At 46.5% G+C, this 25,029-nt stretch overlaps 1 protein-coding gene across 1 annotated transcript in view; it reads right to left on the bottom strand.

Annotated features, from left to right (window-relative positions):
- The window catches only part of znf423 (zinc finger protein 423), a 157,846-nt gene that overhangs the window by 122,369 nt on the left and 10,448 nt on the right, over positions 1-25,029 (bottom strand). The window contains exons 2-3 of the mRNA XM_056598080.1: positions 17,878-17,940; positions 6,341-6,541 (exon numbers count right to left, since the gene is read on the bottom strand). Of these exons, the coding sequence (XP_056454055.1) occupies positions 6,341-6,541; positions 17,878-17,940 (264 nt within the window). The remainder of the gene's footprint in view (positions 1-6,340; positions 6,542-17,877; positions 17,941-25,029) is intronic.

Here is a 25,029-nt window from a genome sequence, read left to right as displayed (position 1 = left end):
GAGAGTGAGAGAGAGAGAGTGAGCGAGAGCGAGAGAGAGCGAGGGAAAGATATAGAGGAGAGAGACAGTGAAAGAAAGGAAAAGGTCCCCGCAGAGCCTTTCTGCCGTCCTGGAGCGAGCGCGGGCCCCTGCAGCGTTGCCTGTGTAATTTTCCAGTGGTGGTGAATACAGGTATTAATAAAAGCCCCATGGGGAAGAGCACAGAATATAACCCTACATTTTCAGGCATTATGAAAGCCCGCCCCCAGGGGTGCTCGGGCTCAAATTTCTGAGATGCAGGCATTGTATTAAAAAAAAAAGCGTAGCCCCCGGGGGGGGGGAGGGGGGAGGGCGAGAGAAAATCTGCTGAATTCAAAGCATTTCCAGGATCCTGGTGGGAGTCATTACTCCCACTGGAGGAGGACGACTCCCCGCCCCCCCCCCCCCCCCGCCCCACACCCCTTCCTCCTTCCTCTCTTCTGCTCCCTCTCCTCCTTAACACACACACTCTCTCCCTTTTTTTTTTACCAAACATGTGTTGCTGACATGTTGACAGATTGCTCAGTGAGGTGTTTAGGTGCATGCAAACGGTGCGTCTGCCGAGACACAAGTTCCCTCCCACCCGCTCTAGCTCTCTCTCTCTCTCCTACTCCCTCGCTCCCTCCCTCTTCCTCCATTTCTCTCTGGCTCCAGATCTCCATCGGCAACCCTCTCAGCTCACCCAAAACTGCTCCTATCCATATTTCATAAAGAGGAATCTAGGCTGAGCGAGAGAGAGAGAGAGAGAGAGAGAGAGAGAGAGAGAGAGAGAGAGAGAGAGAGAGAGAGAGAGAGAGAGAGAGAGAGAGAGAGAGAGAGAGAGAGAGAGAGAGAGAGAGAGAGAGAGAGAGAGAGAGAGAGAGAGAGAGAGAGAGAGAGAGAGGCAGAGAGAAGGGAAGAGCAGGGGGGGGAGGCAGAGGCGGGGAGAAAAGGGAAAATAAAGGGAGACAAAGAGGGATCAAGGGAGGGGAGCATGGGGAGAAGTGGATAGGGAGAGTCAGCGAGTGAAATAGAGCAATGCGGAGCGAGAGGCACAGAGTGTGTGAGAGAGAAAAAGGATGCCAAAGAAAGAGAGAACTGCCATGAAAAATGAACCCTGTGATGAAAAATGACTTCACAACCACCCCTCTCGTCCGTACCACCTCCCTGCTCCCTCTCTCTCAGCATGCTGTGCCCCCTTTCACACACGCACACACACACACACAGAGCCCCCTTCCCCACTGTTGGTGCCGGTCTCCCGCCTCCTCTCCCTAGAAAGCCTGAGCGGCAGCCAGCTGTGTGTGTGTGTGTGTGTGTGTGTGTGTGTGTGTGTGTGTGTGTGTGTGTGTGTGTGTGTGTGTGTGTGTGTGTGTGTGTGTGTGTGTGTGTGTGTGTGTGTGTGTGTGTGTGTGTGTGTGTGTGTGTGTGTGTGTGTGTGTGTGTGTGTATTCCGTGCCAAGGGCTTAGCGCAGGAATCTACAGGCCACCCCCGGTAGGCGGGTACAGACAGAGAGACAGAGAACAAGGGACAGAGAGACAGGCCGAGAGACCAAACACACAGACAGGCTTAGAAAGGGGGAGAGAGAGGGAGAGAGGGACAGAGAATGAAAGAGAGAACGAGAATGAGAGAGAGAGAACGAGAGAGAAGAACAGATTAAGAGATGGATGGTTTGACAAAGCAGGTATAGAGGGTGAGAGAGGACATAAGGGACAAGGTTGGGGATCGCGCGCGTGTGTGTGTGTGTGTGTGTGTGTGTGTGTGTGTGTGTGTGTGTGTGTGTGTGTGTGTGTGTGTGTGTGTGTGTGTGTGTGTGTGTGTGTGTGTGTGTGTGTGTGTGTGTGTGTGTGTGTGTGTGTGTGTGTGTGGACAGCATTGGGACTGCAAGGGAAACTATTTATTCTGTCAGTCAGCAATAGCTTCTGGACTGCACGTGTGTATGTACGTGCATGCGCGTGCATCTCCGTCCTTCCCCCTCCTCGCTGAAAGTGATCTGTGGCTTTAATAAGTGTCTCAACCTTACAGCACTCAGCTGCTGCCCTGACGACAGACACACAAGTGTGTGTGTGTGCGTGAGTTTGTCCCCCTTCCTATTTTTTGTGTGTCTGTGTGCGTGCGTGTATGTATGCGTGCATGTGTTCAATGTGTGAATTTGTGTCAATTAAATATTGAGGTTGTGTGCAACTGTGTGCGTGTGCACGTGTGTGTGCTGTGGCGCACCCCTTCCACCCACTTCTGCGCCCCAGCTGCCCAGCTGTCCTCACCCTGGTCTCCTCTGAAAATGACTCTCCATCTCACCCCTTCCTTTTCCCTGGATCAGTGTTTATGTCTTCTATCAGCGCCCAGCGGGTCTCCTACCCCACCCCACCCCCGATCGTGACACGGTCCCCCCCCCCCCCCCTTCCAGTGCCCGATAGACAGCCGCCGCCACCAGCCCCCCCCCCCTCCCCACGACCCCCCGTGGAGCACAGCTGCACAGGAAAGGTGGATGACAGGAAGTGGAGAAAAGAGAGTGTGAAAGAGCGACCGGCGAGACAAAAAAGGAGAATAACATAATCCACAGAACCCACGCATCGCAATGCATGCAATCAACGGAGCTCCTGAGCTCAGCCAGCTTACCTTCACACACTGCCCTCCTCTGCACACACACACAAACACAAACAGACACATTCACACACACAGACCAAACAAACTCACACACACACCTTAAACATCTACTATTACAGGTGAGGTTAGTCGATTATTGTTTGTCGGAGACAGATCCAGATACCTCCCCCCTGGCTGCCTGGAGAGCGACCTGACAGTCATTGTGCAGCTTCACACCACTCATTTAGTGTGCGTGTGTCTTTGTGTGTGTGTGTGTGTGTGTGTGTGTGTGTGTGTGTGTGTGTGTGTGTGTGTGTGTGTGTGTGTGTGTGTGTGTGTGTGTGTGTGTGTGTGTGTGTGTGTGTGTGTGTGTGTGTGTGTGTGTGTGTGTGTGTGTGTGGCCAATCAGGGCCAGAGAATATTCTCCATTTGATCTGTAGGAGGGATTTTTCCCTGCTCCTCCTGTCTACTGGGAGACCCTGCTCCACATTCTGACTCCTACTGAAACCTCCAAGCACTGCCCTCTGACAGTGTGTGTGTGTGTGTGTGTGTGTGTGTGTGTGTGTGTGTGTGTGTGTGTGTGTGTGTGTGTGTGTGTGTGTGTGTGTGTGTGTGTGTGTGTGCTCGCTCACACACACGCACGAAAATCAAATGTAGAACACCACACACTAAACGCCGCAGACATGAACAAACTTCCCTTGTATGTGCACGCTAAACCGAGAACACACACCCAAATCCAAAGTCACAGGGCAGATAAAGTTCAACGCAAAAAATAAAATTCTGGGTTTCGTTAAAGTGGAGACAGTAGTGATCGGTCTACATTATTGAGAGGTAGGCCAATCCATTGAGCGCACATGCAACCACACACACACACACACACACACACACACACACACACACACACACACACACACACACACACACACACACACACACACACACACACACACCTACACACACTTCTGCCATGGATCATCATTCACCATCACAAATAATATGAGCCTGAACAGATGCGGTGTGTCCATGCAAGACTCCAACATTGATCAGTGCCAATGCGTGTGTGCATGCATGTGTACGTGTTTATAGGTCTAATTTCTCCTCACATTAATGGGGCCTTCTGCTGAAGTGTCTCTGAATTACGCGGCTCTTCACTCTAGCACCTGGGACCCAGTCAACATTTGCTGCTAACCTGGAACCCATCACTGCTATAGTGAAATTAGCCTGACAGCTAACCAAGCCAATTCAAAGCCAATTGCATGCCAATTTAGAGTTCCATTCTGATTCTGTACTTCGGCCTGATTGATTAAATCTGTTCCTCTTTGTTTTATATGTATCAATGAATAAAAAGACACAACATTTTATTCTGATTACAATAAATAAGCTCTACTAGCAAATAATCATGGCAAGATCACACTCACCCATACCCTCTCTCCCTGTGTGTGTTTGTGCGCGTGCGTGCGTGTGAAAAAAATCTAAAAAAACATTTGTATCCACCGGAGGAGATACAAATGTTTTTACTCCATGTGTTTTAATTTAGCCTTCTTTTCAGTAATAATGACAAAGCCATGGTCTCCCCGCTAGCATTCCACGTATGTGTGTGGGATGCAGCCACCGACACAAACAAATAAGAAAGCCTAAACACCACATCCCTTAACAAAAGCCGAACTCTCTCCCCCTTCCTCTCCCTTACAAACACACATATATACACACACGCACACACACTGGTACATGCATGTACACACACACATCCTGCCAGGCACTGGGATAACTCTGCAATCTCAGGCCGTTCTCTCTCAGGGGAAAAAAATGTTTTATCATTTCATTTTATTTCATTTCATTTGCCCCCCCCCCCCCCCCCCCCCCCCCCCCCCCCCCCTTCGCTCACCCCTCACTCCCTCTGTCGATCTTGTTCTCTCCCTCTCTCTTTCTCTCCCTCTTGCTCAGTAACATGTAGCCTTCCCCTAACTGCTGAGCTCACATCATAGTCCACATCCTGTGCAGCGACAGCATCCCTCTGTGTGCGTGCGTGCATAAGTGCGTGCGTGCGTGCGTGCGTGCATCTGTCCACATACAAAAAAAAAGCGGCAAAAGGAAAATGTATATTGTGGAAATATATAAAAGGAAAATACATTAGAGATCTTTCCATGCATCGGGCTAAATTGCACTACATCGTGACATTGCAAAATGTCCATTAATCGCATCCTTCTTATTTGAAGACCATACAAATCCCTCAAACTGGTGAGATTCTGTCAATGATGCCGAGCTGCAACCGGAGATCGATAGAGCAAGTGGTTAGAGGCTTGTGTTATACAACACACAAACATCTCTGGGCACGCACACCCCTGATCAACCCCCCACACTTCCCTTTCTCTCTCAATGGGCCCTGTTCCTACATCGCCCTATCAAAGGTGAACACACGTGCTCATACACACGCTGTGTGTGTGTGTGTGTGTGTGTGTGTGTGTGTGTGTGTGTGTGTGTGTGTGTGTGTGTGTGTGTGTGTGTGTGTGTGTGTGTGTGTGTGTGTGTGTGTGTGTGTGTGTGTGTGTGTGTGTGTGGCAGGTTGGCTCGTTAAGTGAGCGTTTGGATTAATCTGTAGGAACCAGATGCCCCCGTCGTGTTTCTTTCAGCCCCTCCATTAATTACACTGCTACTAATAACAGCCAGTGTGTGTGTGTGTGTGTGTGTGTGTGTGTGTGTGTGTGTGTGTGTGTGTGTGTGTGTGTGTGTGTGTGTGTGTGTGTGTGTGTGTGTGTGTGTGTGTGTGTGTGTGTGTGTGTGTGTGTGTGTGTGTGTGTGTGTTCTCCAGAGACCATGTGGGTAAAACGGAGTTCAAGCGATAAAGGTGCAAGTGAACATTTTAGCAGAAGAAGAAACCAAAAAAGCTCTGGCTCCAAAACAAGAAGCCCTTGGTTCCATATTAGATCTATTTCTTGGTTGCGGTTGGGGGGCTGTTTTAACCATGTCTAAATAATCAAGGTACAAAATGTCCCACTGGAAACAGTCTCATCCTGCAACAAGTCATGTACCTGAACATTACCGTTCACCAAATTGCTTTTTTCGGAAAAATTAATATCGTAAAACATACACAGATCCAACTTCGAACATTTTAACATTCCATTCAAATGGTAATGCACTCCGTTACACCAAGTTGTTTGACTGAATATCACAAGAATTGAAATCATAACTAATACCCTGGTATTATGCCTCAGTGGAAAAATTTGTCAATGTAAGAAAGGCACTGACATATCCATTCGCCCCTGAATAGTATTCGGACAAAAAGCCACCACTGGGGTAAAGCCACTGGCAGTATTTAGGTGACGCAGACATGGAGGCCTGGCCATAAGAGTCATTATAATCACCAGTCTATTGTTGAGAAATGACAGCAGCTCTAAAAGGATACCGCTGGGCTAACTACCTCAATCTACTCCACACATTTTACCTTCCCCCAGCCCACTCTCCATAGCTATAGTTTCTGAATTCACATCAAATATACCTCCATGATTAACCTCAATGCATACACCCCAATGTATATAACTCAAATATACCTCAGGTATTGACCTCAACGAATACATCTCAATGTATATACCTCAATGCAATGTAGCCCTTATCGAATATACCTCAACGTATAAATCTCGGTGAATCCCACATAAGCCTCCATGGTCGCTGTTGACGTGCAGCTAGCGAGAGGCAGACGGGCAGAGAGAGACAGACAGACAGACAGACAGCCACCAGGAGAAGACAGAGGGACAGTCCTACCGGCGGGGCAGTGGTGGGTGCGGTGCTCCGTGAGCTCGGCCAGGCACTCAAAGTCCTGCTGGCAGTTGTCGCAGGTGAAGATGGACTCGTCGTCCAGGTCGTCGTCCGGGTCCAGGTCGTTGGGCTCGTCGTGGTCCTCGTCGGGCAGCCCTCCCCCACGACGCAGCTTGGCCTCCGCCTCCGCCTCCGCAGCGGGGACGTCTGGGGGGTACACAAGGGGGGGGGGGGGGGGGGGGTCAACGTGAGACACAGCCACTCACAGCGGGAATCGCTCATAAACGGGCGCGTCAACAGAATGTCTTTCTTTTGCTCGGGTGGAAAGCTAAAATGTATTTAAACGCACTCTAAACGTGTGTGTGGGTCACACTACATGGACATGATAGTAAGGGGGGGGGGGGGAGAGAGGCTGTACAGTAAATGCCCGATCCCCTGAGCTCCATTGGATCTCCATCTTCACACCTTATTATCACATTATGAACAATGAGAACCCAGTACGACCGTCACCGGCGAGCAGGCCGGGTAGAAAGGAACACAGGCCGAGGAAATGGTGTGAGCGAAGAGAGGGCAGCGAGGGAGAAAGAAGGAGGGATAAAGTAAGAGTAGATACACCAACTCTAATTGAGTGTGTGAAGACGCCACGCACCGCTGGCTGGTTCAGAGTGCGTCCCGGCATCGAGGAAACAGTTTGCCGACATGAGCCCGCCCACAACCTGGTTTTGCATAACACATCCTACAGTTGTCCAAAGGTCCAAATCAGAATACACAGAGGGTAGATAAGTAGGTGTGCCAACATGGCCCATTTGAGCAATAATGAGCTCTATAGAGAGTGCAAAAGTACAGAGAAACCCAAATGGGTAAAGACATTTATTTCGGTTTCTCATCATGAAGAAACCATGTTTCATGGCAGGAGGCGGCCAACTCTGAAGAAATATACCAAGACGTTTGTTTTTGGTTCTCCTACAACAAACGAAAAACCCTGTACACATTAGATACGCAATCTAATACACGATTCAACCGACCAAAAACCGTAAAACTAAATTCTGCATTAATTTTGTGACCTACTAGTGGTGACAAACAGTGGCTTGGCAGGGTGGAGATGCTGTGGTGGGGAAAGGCTGTGTGTGTATGTGAATGTGTGTGTGTGTCTGTAAAGAAGAGGAAGGATGGATGGAGAGAGCTTGTAAGAGGGAGGAAATGGAGAAAGGAGAGTGGGAGGGCGTTGGCCATCTGTCCAGTGGTGAGAGCACCTTCTGGCCAGGGAGGGACTGGGTCCCAGAATGAACACACACACACACACACACACACACACACACACACACACACACACACACACACACACACACACACACACACACACACACACACACACACACACACACACACACACACACACACACACACACTTTTAACCTGATATCTCAATATGGTTGTATTAAAAGATGAAGTTGTATTAAAAGATGAAAACGCATTATTAGTAACTGGATCATAATGACCGAGCATCTTCTCCACTGCTCTTTTCCTCTCAACTAGGACAGTCTGAGAACATCATCAGAAAATACAGAAGAACGCTGTAATCCATTCAGAACAAGCAAAATACAAATAATAAAGCAGTGCAAATAAATGTGAATACCAGAATTCATGCATTTCACAATATACAGTTTCTCTAACATCTGATTAATACATCTAATAGACCAAAATGCGGTGGTATAAATCTAATCCGAATGACTACAATAGCCACCAACAATATCAAGGCGCTTGCAAACTGCCCCGAAAAACGCAGACAGCAGGGCAGGTGCCAGACCCGGTGGTGTCGGTCGGATGAGCCACATTCTATAAGTTGGTGTTGCCGTTTGTTGGGGTAGTGTGCTAGCATCTTGAGGGGGTGAGAGAAATCACTAGTGAAAATAAGATGCCTGATGAAGGTTATGACTTGGACTATTAATCCAATCAATTTACTCAACACTAATCTATCTATCTATCTATGTGTGTGTGTGTACAATCAATTAGTTTAGACCGTGATCCAGATGTTTATAGTCGATACGTGCTAGACTATTGCAGACAGAGTTAGATGTAAAATCAAGCAGAAACTTGGACACACACACACACACACACACACACACCCACACACCCACACACACCAAGGTGCCCCTGATGCCAGAGGTGTGAGCAGAGCCAAGTTTGGCACATGCCAACACAACCTGCTGTCATAGCAACGGGGGGGAGGAGTCATCAGAGACATATCATCATTCTCTTTCTTCTTCGCCCTGTTCCCTTTCTGTCCCGTGTTCATCCCTTCACTACCTCCACCAGTGTCACCTCTCTTCCTTAACCCCTTTGTTTTCAATGCTTCTGTTTAATTACAAAGACACACACGTGACAGGTTACCAGCGTCCTGTCATTCTGATGTGTTATTCAAGTGGGCCCATTTAAGCCCCACCCCCCTCCATGGTGAAGGCCAGTCCTTCCATTTCCACTGCCGCCAAGGCCTGTTTGTCCCATGACTTATTCATATCATATTCTACTGCATCTTCCTTCCTCTGAGAATGAATAAACACATTCTGCATCTATGTCCATCAGAAAAACCACACACTCTTTGCCAATATTCTCATCCTCAAAAATGTACACATTATATTTACACACGAGAAGACACGTACGCAATAGCAAAAAACAGCGGGAGCGGCCCCCCAAGAGAGGGCGAGTGTGTGTGTGTGTGTGTGTGTGTGTGTGTGTGTGTGTGTGTGTGTGTGTGTGTGTGTGTGTGTGTGTGTGTGTGTGTGTGTGTGTGTGTATTGATTGAACAGTGTGGCGAAGGTCCCTAGCAAGGAGCCCTCCCTTGTGCAGACGAACACGTGCACACAGGCATGCTTGCCAGCTGGATAGGCAAGAGCTACTCACACACACACACACACACACACACACACACACACACACACACACACACACACACACACACACACACACACACACACACACACACACACACACACACACACACACACACACACACACAGCTCTATAGAGGACCATTATCTCTGAGTAACAGACTGTCCCTATACTAGTAGTAACAGCGCGCTTGCGCACACACACACACACACACACACACACACACACACACACACACACATCACAATCAATCATACGAACAAGCCTAAAATTATGAATTAGAAATAATGGAAAATACAATAGTTTAATCAAGGTAGAACATGAATTGTATATACCAAGTCGATAGTGTGGAGAGAACATTACGTGGAGAGCTTTCTCTCGCCCTATCTGCCACCCGATATGGATTAGACATCAAAATGTCATTATGTTGTAGAGAGTCACTAACGGACTCAAGCTTTCCCTAATGCCTGCCTCGATGCTGGACTTCTTACACCGGGATTCCACCGGACGCGTTACGGCAACGTTACGGCTGCGGCACGTCTTGGCCGCGGTCACCGCAGCAGATAGGTTCCACTCTAATCAATGAGACCATTTCCACCGGGCGCGGCTGCGGAACGTCTCAGCAGCGTCCCAGGAGCGGCGTGCCGCGCCGCAGCGCTATCATTCCGTAGCATTCCTATTTTTGCCGCAAGCCGCTGCTGAACCGCGTCAATTTCAACAGAGCAGATCGATCAGGGCAGGAAGTGAAAAAGTAAAAGCCATAGAGCATTCCGCTCAATTTTCAAAATAAAACACAATAAATAAAACACCAACATTATTACGTCATGACCGGTGGCACCAGGTCAGCAGTCAATCAATCAAAGGGTCTCAAATCATCCTTTTTATAAGAACAATGTCAGAAAGGACAAAGCCTGGCATTTAATTGCAGTAGTTTTGGGAGTGGAAGGTGAGTACATTAGGTTTAGGATTATCGCGGGATCTCGTGATCTCGTGTGAATACGGCTGGCTCGCAAGGCAGCGTTGCGCTGCCGTAACGCGCCCGGTGGAAATGCAAGCAGGGCAAAGTCGCGGCCAAGACGTATGGCAAGCCGAGTGTGCCACAATTCGACTTCAATTAAACGCGTTCTGAAACGCCAGCACGCGTGCCCAGAACGCGTTTTGGTTTTCCAGAACGCGTTCCGGCGTTTCAGCGCGCGCGCCCAGAACGCGTTCTGGCATTTCAGCGCGCGCGCCCAGAACGCGTTCTGGCATTTCAGCGCGCGCGCCAAGAACGCGTTCCGGCATTTCTGCGCGCGCGCTCAGAACGCATATTAGCATATTAACAGCACGCGTGCTGTTAATATGCTAATGCGCTCCTCCCCTCAATTTTCTCAGCCAATAGATTTGAGCCGTTTTCCCCTAATCATATGCTAGGGCAAACACACAGACAACATCAGTCGAGACCAGAGCTCTTCTTTCACAAATCTTTTCTGTTGTGTCGTTCTTAAAGTCGAAAGATGTTAAGATGTTTCAAATTAGGTGGTTAATGTGGAGGTGGTGAACACTACAAGTACATACACTTTGACTATACACTATCTAAGCTACTTGACCGAACATTGTGTATGGTAAGTGCCGTGGCAACTATGATAACATAATTGCAGGCTGTTGCAGTTGCAGGCTAAAACCTGCAACTGCATGTTAATACTTCAGACGGACTTATTTACTTCTAATGGAATTTTAACTCTAACTTCTGAACTCTTTTATTGTTTTTATTGTACTCAGAAGACGAATAAGCTGACTCATGTAATGCTGTAATAAATAAATGTAATAAACGATGCGCTATAAATAAAAGTATTTTTTAATTATGTTATCATAGTTGCCACGGCACTTACCATACACAATGTTCGGTCAAGTAGCTTAGATAGTGTATAGTCAAAGTGTATGTACTTGTAGTGTTCACCACCTCCACATTAACCACCTAATTTGAAACATCTTAAAGGCACCCAGTGCAACTTTATGTAAACATTCAATGAAAAAGAAACATTCAATTTCTAGTCTTTTTTACACGTAGTAAGTTTCAATAACTTCATACCATTACATATCGACATTCAAGGAGAAAAGATGAGACGTCGCTGTGTGGTGAGAACTGATAGAAAATCGTAAACAACAACAATCGCCGGTGGGGAGACGCCATTTTTCCATTGACTGGAAGCCTGCTTTATTTATTGTAGGTTACAAAAAATAAAGAAAATGGCGGCATTGTTGTTGTTATCGATTTTCTATCAGTTCTCACCACACAACGACGTCTCATATTTGCTGCTTGAATGTCGGTATGTAATGGTATGGAGTTATTGAAACTTACTACGTGTAAAAAAGACTAGAAATTGAATGTTTATTTTTAAGCCTCAAAAGTTGCACTGGGTGCCTTTAACATCTTTCGACTTTAAGAACGACACAACAGAAAAGATTCGCGAAAGAAGAGTCTCTGGTCTCGACTGATGTTGTCTGTGTGTTTGCCCTAGCATATGATTAGGTGAAAACGGCTCAAATCTATTGGCTGAGAAAATTGAGGGGAGGAGTGCATTAGCATATTAACAGCACGCGTGCTGTTAATATGCTAATATGCGTTCTGAGCGCGCACGCAGAAATGCCGTAACGCGTTCTTGGCGCGCGCGCTTAAATGCCAGAACGCGTTCTGGGCGCGCGCGCTGAAACGCCGGAACGCGTTCTGGGCGCGCGCGCTGAAACGCCGGAACGCGTTCTGGGCGCGCGCGCTGAAACGCCGGAACGCGTTCTGGGCGCGCGCGCTGAAACGCCGGAACGCGTTCTGGGCGCGCGCGCTGAAACGCCGGAACGCGTTCTGGGCGCGCGCGCTGAAACGCCGGAACGCGTTCTGGGCGCGCGCGCTGAAACGCCGGAACGCGTTCTGGAAAACCAAAACGCGTTCTGGGCACGCGTGCTGGCGTTTCAGAACGCGTTTAATTGAAGTCGAATTGTGGCACACTCGGCTTGCCATAAAGACGTGCCGCAGCCGTAACGTTGCCGTAACGCGTCCGGTGGAATCCCCGGGTTAGTGTCTGCGGTGAGCTGCTTTAACTAGTGCTACTAGAGCAGATCACTAGAAAGGTCTAGTTTCACCGTCCCTCACTGCACAGTGATTCAGTGATATGCCAGCATTGCTGTGTCACATCTGTCATTCAAATGCATCTTAGACACATTGATAAAAAAATAACTTTACTCGACTGCATCCGCGACGAATTATGAGGTCACTTTACATATAGTGTGTGTGTGTGTGTGTGTGTGTGTGTGTGTGTGTGTGTGTGTGTGTGTGTGTGTGTGTGTGTGTGTGTGTGTGTGTGTGTGTGTGTGTGTGTGTGTGTGTGTGTGTGTGTGTGTGTGTGTGTGTTTTAATTAGATAAAGAGAAGTGAATTAGCAGTCAAATGGTGTGGCCGCGTCTAACTACTCCTAGCTGGGGCCCACTAATTAACGCTGGTTCAGTTTACAGCGATAGTCTGTGTGGATGTGCGTGTTTTTGTGTGCATGTTTGACACTCTGAGTGTGATCAGTGTGTACTTTCATAATGCGTATTTTCAACATGTTTGCAAGAATATGTAGGTTTTGCTTGTAGCCTCTCCATCAAGTAGTGTGTGTGTGGTTTTGTGCAAGCAGATTATTGAGATAATGAACATGCAATGAGCTTAATGTATGACTAGAGGGAAGCCAAAGAGGGAAGCCGGAAGATCCCAGAGGAATATGCACTTAAAATGTTTAAAGAAACGAAGTTGGAAAAATGCTAAAAAAGCTGAGTAACTTGAAAAACACCAATTTTAAAATGTACATGTTAATATTTGTTTTTCAGATGGGCCTGCTGTGTGTTTACTTAATAACTAACAGTATGTGCTCAGATATAATAAAAACCCTCAAACATGTTATGGATTGAAAACTGTTCAACAATCGAATTAATCATAAATAGGAAGCAGATTTTTGTTAAAGACTTAAAAAAAATAATTCTGTCAAGTGCTCAAACCTCTGGGTTTGAAGGACATAGAAAACGGGCAAACATGGGGGAGAGGAATGAAGGTGTTGGAGGTTGCGGCCCGCTCCGAGTTCAGTGGCCCGTCTGCTGCTCCACACACACACACACTTCTGTCTGGCTTCCAGCAGCATGTTTAGAAACCAAACATTCTTCAACACAAGGCCCCTTTTCTCTTGACTATGTCAAGCTTCGGATCAGGTCACACTCATGCGCGCGCACACTCACACGCACACACACACACACACACACACACACACAACAGGTCAACGGAACGCATCTATGCATTCTCATTGCTATATCCTTCAATAGAACACGGGTACTGTCGAATATATAATTCTCTAGCTGGTCGTTTGCTTGAGGGTGGAACAAAAATATTTTAGGGGTGTGTCAAAAAGGGGGGTTCTATAAGCTAAATTAGCATTTGTGTTGTTTGCTAATGCTTTTCCTAAAAGGTGGTTTAATTGAACACAAGAGAACTTCATGAGAAAAAGCTATTTCTTTCATTAACAGAATAAATTGCAGCCAACTTCTAGAAGTGTCAGGTCAGACTATAGTCCATTGTTGAAGAAATCACATTTGGGGACAATGACAATTGAAGACAACTTGAAAAGGAAGTATACTTTCTTAACTTGACGGCTCATTTCCGTCCTTTGTGATTTTAACACAAATGTGTGCGCAGGCGTGCACAACACTGCCAACGGATACTAATGATTGCGATTGCGTACTTAGAGAGATAGGTCTCAGGGATATAAGGGTATTATAACAAAGCATTGCAATTTACTTGGAAATGCGTCACATCCCCAGATACTGTTGCATGCGATTTGAAATTGAAATTGTCACACAAGAGGAATACAATGGGGAAACTCAATCTGTGCTTACGTACTATGAGGTTAATCCAGTGAGAACATCTTGTTGGTTTGACAACAAGCCACCTGGACATGCACGCAAGTGTGGAGATTTGAACTCATACAACGAGTTGAAGCCCCAGCTTGCACAGGCGTGTGTGTGTGTGTGTGTGTGTAAGCTGGGACAGGTGCAGCTGGACAAGGATACCTTAGCTTCACCGATGCTACCTCCCTCTGTTTCTGTTTCTCTGTGCGAGTCTTTATAACAGGAAGGCAAGGCTCCCGTCTGACCCTCTAACCTTGCCACCTGACCGTGCATGCATTGTGTGTGAATGAGTGAGTAAATAAATAGGTGCGTGTGTTGGCCTGTGTTTTCACACATCGCCTCGGGTCTCCAGGGACAAGATGTACAGGAAAACACCCAGGGTCAGACGGCCCCCTGGAGGGCCTCGAGAGGGGCCTAGAGAGCAGCACCCAGTGCAGTGGTGTCTAGAGGAACAGGCTGATGTAAGCACCCACCAACGTCATGGAAGTAAAGGGGGAAAACACAAACAACGCCGACAAGACGACAGCTGCTAACCGATGCCATCCTGTTTTGATCTTTAGCCACTCAAAAATATACACCGATTAAAACATTTAAAAATGGTGCAACCCACACACACATATATACAGAGTTCGATTGTGCATCACAGACAAAACACAAAAACATACACACACAGAAACTGTTTTCCTGCGGCAGCCTTTGGGAAATTAAAACTATATTATGGATCTCCAGGGGTGTGTGTGTGTGTGAGAGAGAGAGAGAGAGAGAGAGAGAGAGAGAGAGAGAGAGAGAGAGAGAGAGAGAGAGAGAGAGAGAGAGAGAGAGAGAGAGAGAGAGAGAGAGAGAGAGAGAGAGAGAGAGAGAGAGAGAGAGAGAGAGAGAGAGAGAGAGAGAGAGAGAGAGAGAGAGACTAGTGTCCTGTTTTTCATTTGCCGTCCTGGTGATCATGAAGATATTACAGCGTGGGAGTGGAACTGCCCCCCCCCCCCCCCCCCCCACCAGCATTCCCTCTCCACCCTGCCATCGTTCATCTCATTCTCTCTCGCTCTCTCTTTCTTCTGCCATTGTTCCACAGGGAGCAAGAAAACAAACTGGAAAAAAAAAACTTGCTCTCCCAGCCCAGAGATGGGTGGATGGATGGAAGTTAGAATAGATGGATGGATGACAATTAGGGCTGACTGTATGTGCTGTGCATACATACTAGGGATCGACCGATATATCGGTCGGCCGATATTATCGGCCGATATTCGCGTTTTTTACGTGTATCGGTATCGGCCGATACGCGGCCGATTTCCGCCGATATTTTTTTCGCCTATTTTTATTTTTATTTTTTTTTACTTGTTCTACCTCACCTGTTTTTACTATTTGTTAAATATAGTTTTTTATATTGAAGTTCAATAAATGTTCCTTTTTTTTAATTGAGACTTGTAACATTTGTTATCAGTGTAATTTTTATGATTGAGGGAGCAAAAAAAAAAAGTAGTATCGGCTCTAAATATCGGTATCGGCGTATCGGCTAAGGCTGATAAAAAATATCGGTATCGTATCGGCCCTAAAAAAATCTGTATCGGTCGATCCCTAATACATACCCCCGAGATGGCCAGCCCAATGCCCTGGCTAGTAACACACACACACACACACACACACACACACACACGTCTCACCGCCATGAGACGAGTCATGATAATCGAATCGGTCTCAGTTTCTCGGTTTCCTCCTTGGAGATATGACAGGCTTTGTTCTCCCCCGTGACTAATAACCAGCACGCTGTGTGTGGGACTGGTTTGTGTCAGTGTGGTGTACAGTAGTGTAGTAAAGTGTGCAAATGTACTGAATTTGCACAATTTACTGACGCCGTACTAAACTAAACACACTACTGCCCCCCAAGTCCTTGTTGACAAGAATTGAATGTGGAAATGGTATGGAAAAGTGACACACACACACACACACACCGACACACAGCCACACTCTCTCATAGCGGACCGGGAGGGCAGAGGGAGAGGCCCATGGGTCGGGGGAGGGAGGGCAGCTGCGGCTCGCTCCCCTGTAGTTCAGAAGTCTCCCCCTTTCCACACAAGCGCCTCAGCTTTCAGACTCCTCTTGAGGGGAAAGACGGACATGGGAACAGGAAGGAGAAGAAGCAGGAGGAGTTTCTGTGTGTGTGTGTGTGTGTGTGTGTGTGTGTGTGTGTGTGTGTGTGTGTGTGTGTGTGTGTGTGTGTGTGTGTGTGTGTGTGTGTGTGTGTGTGTGTGTGTGTCAGGGGAGGAGGGGGGGCCAAGGGTCTTTCCAAACGCATCACACCATTTACTCAGAAAGAGGGAGAGAGAGAGGGGATAGGTGCACGTCTAACAGTGCAATGGAAGCATGGCATTACTCTCCGCTACTCCTCCCTTTGTTTATGGCCTGCTCTGTCCTCTCTGACACCATCTCCCAGGGACTTCCAAGGAAGTGGTTTGTGTCTTTTATATACTTAAATAAGACCAAAAACGGTTGCGCATACACACACACACACACACAATCTCTAAGATCTGAGAGGCTAAAAAGTGGAAGATGGATAAGGAGAAGGCGACAGAGGGAGAAGGTGTTAATATAGATATCCACACTTAACAGAGCAGCTGACTAAGGAGGGCGGCCTATCACACACTGAGGCGTGCGTGTGTGATAGGCCAGAGGGGGTGCGTGTGTGAGTTCAAACGTGTGTGTGTGTGTGTGTGTGTGTGTGTGTGTGTGTGTGTGTGTGTGTGTGTGTGTGTGTGTGTGTGTGTGTGTGTGTGTGTGTGTGTGTGTGTGTGTGTGTGTGTGTGTGTGTGTGTGTGTGTGTGCATACGTGTTTGCGTGTGTAAGCTCCTGGGGGGGGTGGGGGTGCTGACTGAGGTCCTGGGGGGCTCGCCAGAACTGCTGTGTATGTTAGATCCTGCAGGAAGCCAAGGTCCCCAGACACACACACACACACACACACACACACACACACACACACACACACACACACACACACACACACACACACACACACACACACACACACACACACACACACACACACACACACACACACCGCCCCCGGAGGAGGGTTCACACAGTGCTAAGGAAGGGAGGTGGGGTGTGGAAGGGCCGCAGGAGGATGAAGGGAGTGTGTGTTCCTACACACGGACACGCACACACATTTTCCTACGCCTCCTTCCCCGAAGAACTGAACCATGGAGGAGAAAAGGAAAAGGTAGGAGAGAAACACAGAGAACAAGAGAGAGACAGAAAGAGAGCAACCCAGCTGGAGGAAAAAGAGAGAGTGAAATAGAGACAGGGAGAGAGAGACAGAGAGAGTGTACCGAGCATTTACCCCCTATTCAGCAGTATGTCTCAGGGTCTCTGCAGGCCCCCAGTCAGTAGCTGGGCTGTGTTAAGTGTGCCCTGATAGACTGCAAGCCTGTGCGTGTGTGTGTGTGCGTGTGTGTGTGCCCCACAAGTAGCCTTTCATGACACCACTGCACTAATTCTACTCCTGCCTCTGCTAAATGAAGACAGCGTCGTGCGAGTACAGAGTATGCACTTTCGGGTACTTTCTGATGCAGAACGCCATAAACTTGGTAAGCCAAGCGCGGGAGTTGTATCCTCTCGGTCAATACTGAGGTCTACTTCACACCCCGCTCTCATTACATAGTAGACAAACCAATGTAAACCATATAGAATTTATGTCTAAAATAGCTTGTGTCTGCGTGCGTGTGAGCGTGTGTGTGTGTGTAAGCACAGTACCTGTCTGGACATTCGATTCATCCCAGGTTCCCCCACACTCGGAAGACTCTCCATCTTCCACTGCTGGGGAGAGAGAGAGAGAGAGAGAGAGAGAGAGAGACGGACAGACAGGCAGAGGTTTAATACCAGTGTAATCATGAAGGAAAAGTGTTATTTTCTCCACTGTGCCTTCGGGTTCAAGGCACAGTTGGAGCCAGGGTTTAACCCAAGAAATCTTTTCGGACTGTGTGTGTTTACGGGGATGTGTCAAAACATTCCCAGCTATTTTTTTTATCCAAATCCGGGTGTCAGCAAATACCGGGGTTGGCATGGTGACAGAGGAGTCAATGCTTAGCTATGGGCCGGACTGACTCACAGATGGGGTCTCTATGATTCCTCTCGTAACACAGTGATCTTATGAGTACTGGTGTAAGCCTGGACAGGATGAGACCTATCTAACTCACGCTATCCTATTTTATGTAATCACCCCTTGCACTGACATTTGCTGTCCAGAAAAAAAATGCTGGACAATTTAATAAAGATCACAGTTTAACAAATATAAATACTTCCACTTTTACTAGGAATGTTTTGTTCTGTAAACTGGAAATCGTCAACAGGCAAGAAAAGAAAACCCAATTTCTTCAGACACAAACACACAGGAGATCATAGCTGGAATGTGTAACTTCCTGGGTATAACAGGAAGTAGGAAGTACCACTGGCACATAAACAGGAAAAGGATAGAGTAGCCACACAAAAGGGTTTCCTGTCACCTCGCTCTTCCTCACCAAAACAGAGGGTATTTCCTGTGACCCCGCCCCCCCCCGCCCCCCCAAACACACACGCACACACATACCACACACCACACAAACGATATCTGTATCAACCTTATTGAAAAATCAACACCCTCTTCCTAACGGGCCTCATCAACAAGTTGTTGTGTATTAGCCGGCTCCTGTAGAGAGACTAAACACCTTCGGTCAGCCTTGCCTTATTCCAGCAAAACTGAAAGAAAAAGGCCTACATGGTTTATGTTGAATAAAAAGTCCATTTGTTTCTGGAAATGGCTGATGGACATTTGTCTTATTTGACCATTTGCACATAGTTTATCCCCTGAAGACTTCAACTTGAGAATATTGCAATATTTATATTTACTGTGTGTAAAGAGTGGATTTGAAATTGTATTAAATCTTGTGTTCAAAATATAAACAGTCAGTAGTTGTTTTTTATTCACTTTCTTTCTCCTGTTAAAATATTACTCTTAATATAAATAAATAGCAGGGTGTTATTATACCAAGCTACACCAAATGTTTAAGCAGTGGTACATGATCTAGCTCTGATAAATTGAACTTTGGAGCATTCAGCAGCAACCGTGTTGAAGTATGACTTCATATTGGTTTGAGCCAAGAGAAACCACAGGCAAGGCTTTTAGCTGACCAATCCAAGATGATTCGTTGCCCGCGCACGCACGCACGCACGCACACGCACACGCACACGCACACACACGTGCTCTCCTGTTTCCCACTGTTAAAGTCCCATCTCTGCTCTCACTCTTCCAGTACATGTTACCATAAGTCTATGTTTAATAACTTATGTTGTATAAGAATGGCCTGGAGGTGAACTTGGAAGCAAAACAAAAAGAAGAGGAACTCTACCTCTGGGCCAGCACACCTCATATATATGTTCTGTTTCATTCATAAATCCAGCTGAACCGTACAGCAGACCGGCCCAGAGTAAGAACAAGTCAGACAAATTTGATAAATGTTCAATCAGGCGTCACCAATCACATCCAGGACAAACAGCTCTGTGGTCGAGTAATAGCTTGTCATTAATATCGGCTGCCAGGCTCCTTTCTGCGGCTAAATCCACCTAAGACTCAATAGCGATCTATCTTAACCTGAACTCGAACAGTTAAGCTGGCGTTTCTGTTTATAACATTTGGCAGTATTATATATCAATTTGAGAGAATAATGATACGTGTTGAGTGCCAGACAGATTGGGGGACTGCTTGACCTTGCCTTGAATGTAACTAATGTATAGGTTTAAGTCCTTACTAAAGTGGTATCCCTATCTCACAATGTGTTAACGCCCAGCTCCTCTGTGTCTTCACACACTTATCACAGGTGACAAATCATTTTCCAAGGGGTTTATCCCCCTTTGCCCTTAGCAATTGCTTCAGACGTATGGGGACACAATTACTACCTCCTATTCATTCAATCATGGAATATATGATCCATCCGACCCTTTAATTAATCTATAAAACCATATATTATTCACTAAATACACATATATTCCAGAGAAACTAGATACTTTTCTATCGATCAGTGAGGTTCAAATCAAGCTCGAGCCCAACAACTGATGTGACGCCACAACTGTAAGATAGGTGTGTACTCACCAGAGAACACACACAATACAAGTCGCTTTCACACAAACACACACACAGACACACATGTTGAGAAGAGAATGTAAGAATAAAAATGTGATACAACCACCTAAAAGTTTAAAGGAGAAACCTGGTTTGATTGAAAAGGCAGATCTCCAAAGAGACAGACAATGTTTCCATGCATTCATAGTTGGTTGGGCAGATTTGTAAAATGTATAGCTAGTTCCATAGTCAACTAGTAGAACTCGCCATTTACAACAGCCCCGTTCCACCTTCCGATTCCACCCCTGATGAGACCACTGGGAGATCAGAGTGTGGGGAATACACTGTGTTTCATTAGCCAAGCACACATAGCTTTATTTAGATTCCCACATCCTCTCGCTCGCTCTCTCTCATCACCCCCCTGCCCGGGAGACACACACCGCTACTGTGAACCCTGGATACAACAGAGTGTGTGTGTGTGTGTGTGTGTGTGTGTGTGTGTGTGTGTGTGTGTGTGTGTGTGTGTGTGTGTGTGTGTGTGTGTGTGTGTGTGTGTGTGTGTGTGTGTGTGTGTCCAAGGACATAATGTGACACGTCACACACGATAAACACCATAATATTCTTATTCCCTTATTCTTAATCTCCATTGGATTCTGTGAGGACAACTTTACCTTCAATCATTCATACATTCTTTAACATCCTTCCCTTTATATTACAGGTCATGTGTTCTATTTCTAAGCGTCTGCTTCGCGCCTTAGTCTATTTAAAAGTTGAGAAGAAACCAGTCTCATGGGAGCACCTGCACACACACCTACATGGATGTGCACATACACACACTCTGCCTCCCAGTCTATTTAGCATAATGTATTCCTAGATTACAGATATTCCTTTGTATTATAATTTGTTAGCTGAAAGATTAGTAGTGTCAAAATGTTGTTACGCAATCTTTCTGCCACAATGTTGCTTTCTTCTCTCTCAGTCACAAACACACCAAAAGTAAACATGTACAAAATACCTGCTTGTTAACTAAAGTAATCAACACACACACAACAATTTCTGGAACCACCTTGATGTTGTGTGTGTGTGTGTGTGTGTGTGTGTGTGTGTGTGTGTGTGTGTGTGTGTGTGTGTGTGTGTGTGTGTGTGTGTGTGTGTGTGTGTGTGTGTGTGTGTGTGTGTGTGTGTGTGTGTGTGTGTGTGTGTGTACTAGCCATCTAATTAAGTCCTTGACAAAAGGCTCTGCCCCTCTCCCTATGGACACTATTACTGTGTATATGTGCCTGTGAATTGTGTGTGAGAGAGAGTTATGTTTGGGAAAGAGAAGAAAAAGGAATAAAGAGAAAAAGACAGTGTGTGTGTGTGTGTGTGTGTGTGTGTGTGTGTGTGTGTGTGTGTGTGTGTGTGTGTGTGTGTGTGTGTGTGTGTGTGTGTGTGTGTGTGTGTGTGTGTGTGTGTGTGTGTGTGGAGCATCTCTAGCAGCATGGGGCATGCTTTGGTGCACACAATAAACAGCATACAACATTATCCCTTGTGCACGCACACGCATGAATGCTTATCGGCCATAAAAAAGATATACTGTACAATAAAAAAATAATAATAAAGAGTACAATGGCTGCTTAACCGTTACACTGAACATTTCGCTACTACACAACAAACATACAAAGCCTCACCACAAACACAGTGGATCTACAAAAAGCTCCCTAATAGGGACACATGTATGCACTAATAAGCAGTTTGCTTATTTGACCAATTTGATGTACTCGCATCATTCTTGAAATTATCGGTTGCATCGTCATGGTTGAATGCAATGATTGTAAGCTTAATAAACACAATCCGCTTAATAAACTTAATGTCATATTCATTCAATTATATTTGGTTTAATGTCAACAAAAAACGAACCTGGACATCATTGTTTTAATTAATTTAATTGATAGTGCTGTTTGACATAAAAGTTGTGGCATCAAGCGTAATGTGCATTTTTATCTGATGAATCACTTTATATGAACCTTATTTCATTATTTTCCCATTAAGGATGTGCGCATCTAGCTAACTTGGTAAACAGCTATGGACAACCTGACTTTACCAAGAACTTTACCAAAAAATGAATAAAGTTTCAAATTAAATCACCTCAAAGATGTTGATAATAATATATTTCATATATTTTCACTAGTGGTTTTCACAAGAAACCAATGTTTTTTTCACCGTAGACACTTTGAGAAATGTTCCATGTAAAATAGAATACCTTAAATCAACCTCCCATTCCAGTCCATACATCCACATTTTGGATTGTTCTGTGCTGCAGAGAATGCATTTTGCAGAGAGTGGGAGGAGACAACGTGGCAATGCAGGCCCTTACTAATACCCTGCATTTCAAAAAAAAAAAAAATTCTCTCATTGATATAGTTTGCTATAAAAAATAAATGTCCATCTAGCACCCTTCTCCATCTCATACCTCATGTTTTCACACACACACACACACACACACACACACACACACACACACACACACACACACACACACACACACACACACACACACACACACACACACACACACACACACACACACACACACACACACACACACACCTAGTCCCGAGTGGGCTTTGAGTGCTGCCATTCCTAGATTCCCTTCGATGAGCGGGTCACTGTGTCCAATCCTGCACTGGCAGGATGGCACAAGAAGGCGGGACATAGGCAGGGCAGCATGTGATAGGCCGGCTATTAGTCCTGTACAGGCCGCACGATTGACAGCTGGAGCTGGACAAAGAGAGCGCAAATGTCCAAAACACAAGTGCTCTTTATTAATATCTTCAACAAACGTGTTTTGTAAAAAATTACTTCTACGCTTCTACTTACTCTGCTGTCTGCCAATTTAATTCAATTCTCTCAAATTCAACAAACACACCAAAAATCCCTCACTTCCATATATTTCCAGAGGGAGTCTCTTATTGGCTGCCCTCCCTGTCCCTCAGGAACGCCACTGCGGCACGACTGGCTAAGAGCTGATGCCAATCTCTACCCACAGCCCACCCCATGGGGGTTCCCTAACTTCAATGGGCTGTCCACACACACACACACACACACATAAATATATGTATATGTATGTATAGTCAGGGGACAGGGACAGAAGCTGATTAACCAAATACTTTTATCAGCAGGAAAAACCGTGCTCTCTGTCGGCCTGGCTTCTGAACAAAACAGCCTTAAAATTCCACAAACAAACATGCACGCTCACACACACATACACAGCACAAAGCCACTGGCCAAAAGCACAATGCTTGTCTAGGGACTAGAAAAAGTGTGTGTGTGTGTGTGTGTGTGTGTGTGTGTGTGTGTGTGTGTGTGTGTGTGTGTGTGTGTGTGTGTGTGTGTGTGTGTGTGTGTGTGTGTGTGTGTGTGTGTGTGTGTAGGGGTGTGTAGGGGACAGAAGAAGCAGAGGGCTTAGACGGATGGCAGCGGGAGGAAGAACATCAACAGCGGCCGTAGAGCCTGGCGGACAAGCTCCATCGCTCCATCGCTTCCCCGATCTCTCTCTCCGTCTCTCTCCCTCTCTCTCTCACTCTCTCTCTCCTCCCTTCAGCTTCTCCCTTTCTCATTGCCAAAAGGGAAAGCGCAGAGAGAGCTGACCTCCCTCCACACGCCTTTATCTCAGTCAACGCTTCTCAACCCTCTCCATATCTTCCTGGGCCCCCGTCTCTACATCGCTCCCCCCCCCCTATACTATACCTCCTGTGCCAGACTATATCCAGAGAATCATCTGTTCTATTTATTTTCAATCTCTTCTCTTTTCCACATCACTCAATAGTGAGATCCTGATTGATGCGACCGTCTCCAGCCAGCTCAGTTCCTGTCTGGATCTAATTCTTCATGCTTAAGAAAGCCTCCACAGACTAGAGGCCCTGTGAAGTCAACACCACACATTTGTTGTGCGACGGTGGCCCAACCGGTTGCTTGGAACGGCCATGAATGATCGTAAATGAAAGGTATTTTGGTCTCCGGCAACGATTGGATCCTATACAATCCATTGGAGCAGGTTCTAAAAGGGGGGTTCGTACATCAGGGGACAGGTCAAGATGTCCACGCACAGTGTCAATACACTTTCTTAACTGAGCATTGTTGCAGGCGTGTTCTGTACTCATGAACTCTGTGTTTAAGGGAACTCATTAATGTTCACTCCAAAGACATAATTTCAGTGATTCGCAAGCTCCCTCACCTGGATGGCAGCATCTCTCCCCATCCATCCACGGCTCTGCTGCTTAACAAGAAGAACCAAGTGCAAAAAAATGGCGGCAAATGACTCCAAAAAGGTAACTACGAGCAACGCACAAACACAAGCATACTGTGTTTATGCGCGTTTGCCACTCCTCACATGACAAACACCGGGAGAAGAGAGGATAGGGCGGTACCTGTTGTGAAGTGAGGAGAGGTAAGATGAGAGCGCAGAGAGAGGAGGTAGGCCTGCCATAAAAAAAATACTAAATCGGTGAGCGCCCCACCAGATAAAAAGGAGAGAGAGTGAAAGTGAAAGCGGAAGAAAAGCATTCCTCTGGAGTGGCTCCACTCTGGGGAAGGTTCCAGAAATAACTGAACTAAAAGTTCCCCCAGCACCCTGCACTCACCGCTACAGACTGGGGCGCGCATGCTTAACACACACACACACACACACACACACACACACACACACACACACACACACACACACACACACACACACACACACACACACACACACACACACACACACACACACACACACACACACACACACACACACACACACGGCACCAGGAGTTCACTTAAAGCAGCTA

The sequence above is a fragment of the Gadus chalcogrammus genome, chromosome 9 (assembly GCF_026213295.1).
Source record: "Gadus chalcogrammus isolate NIFS_2021 chromosome 9, NIFS_Gcha_1.0, whole genome shotgun sequence".
Taxonomy (NCBI): Eukaryota; Metazoa; Chordata; class Actinopteri; order Gadiformes; family Gadidae; genus Gadus; species Gadus chalcogrammus.
Note: the sequence above shows the minus strand (reverse complement) of the source record. Positions and strands in the feature narration are given on the sequence as shown.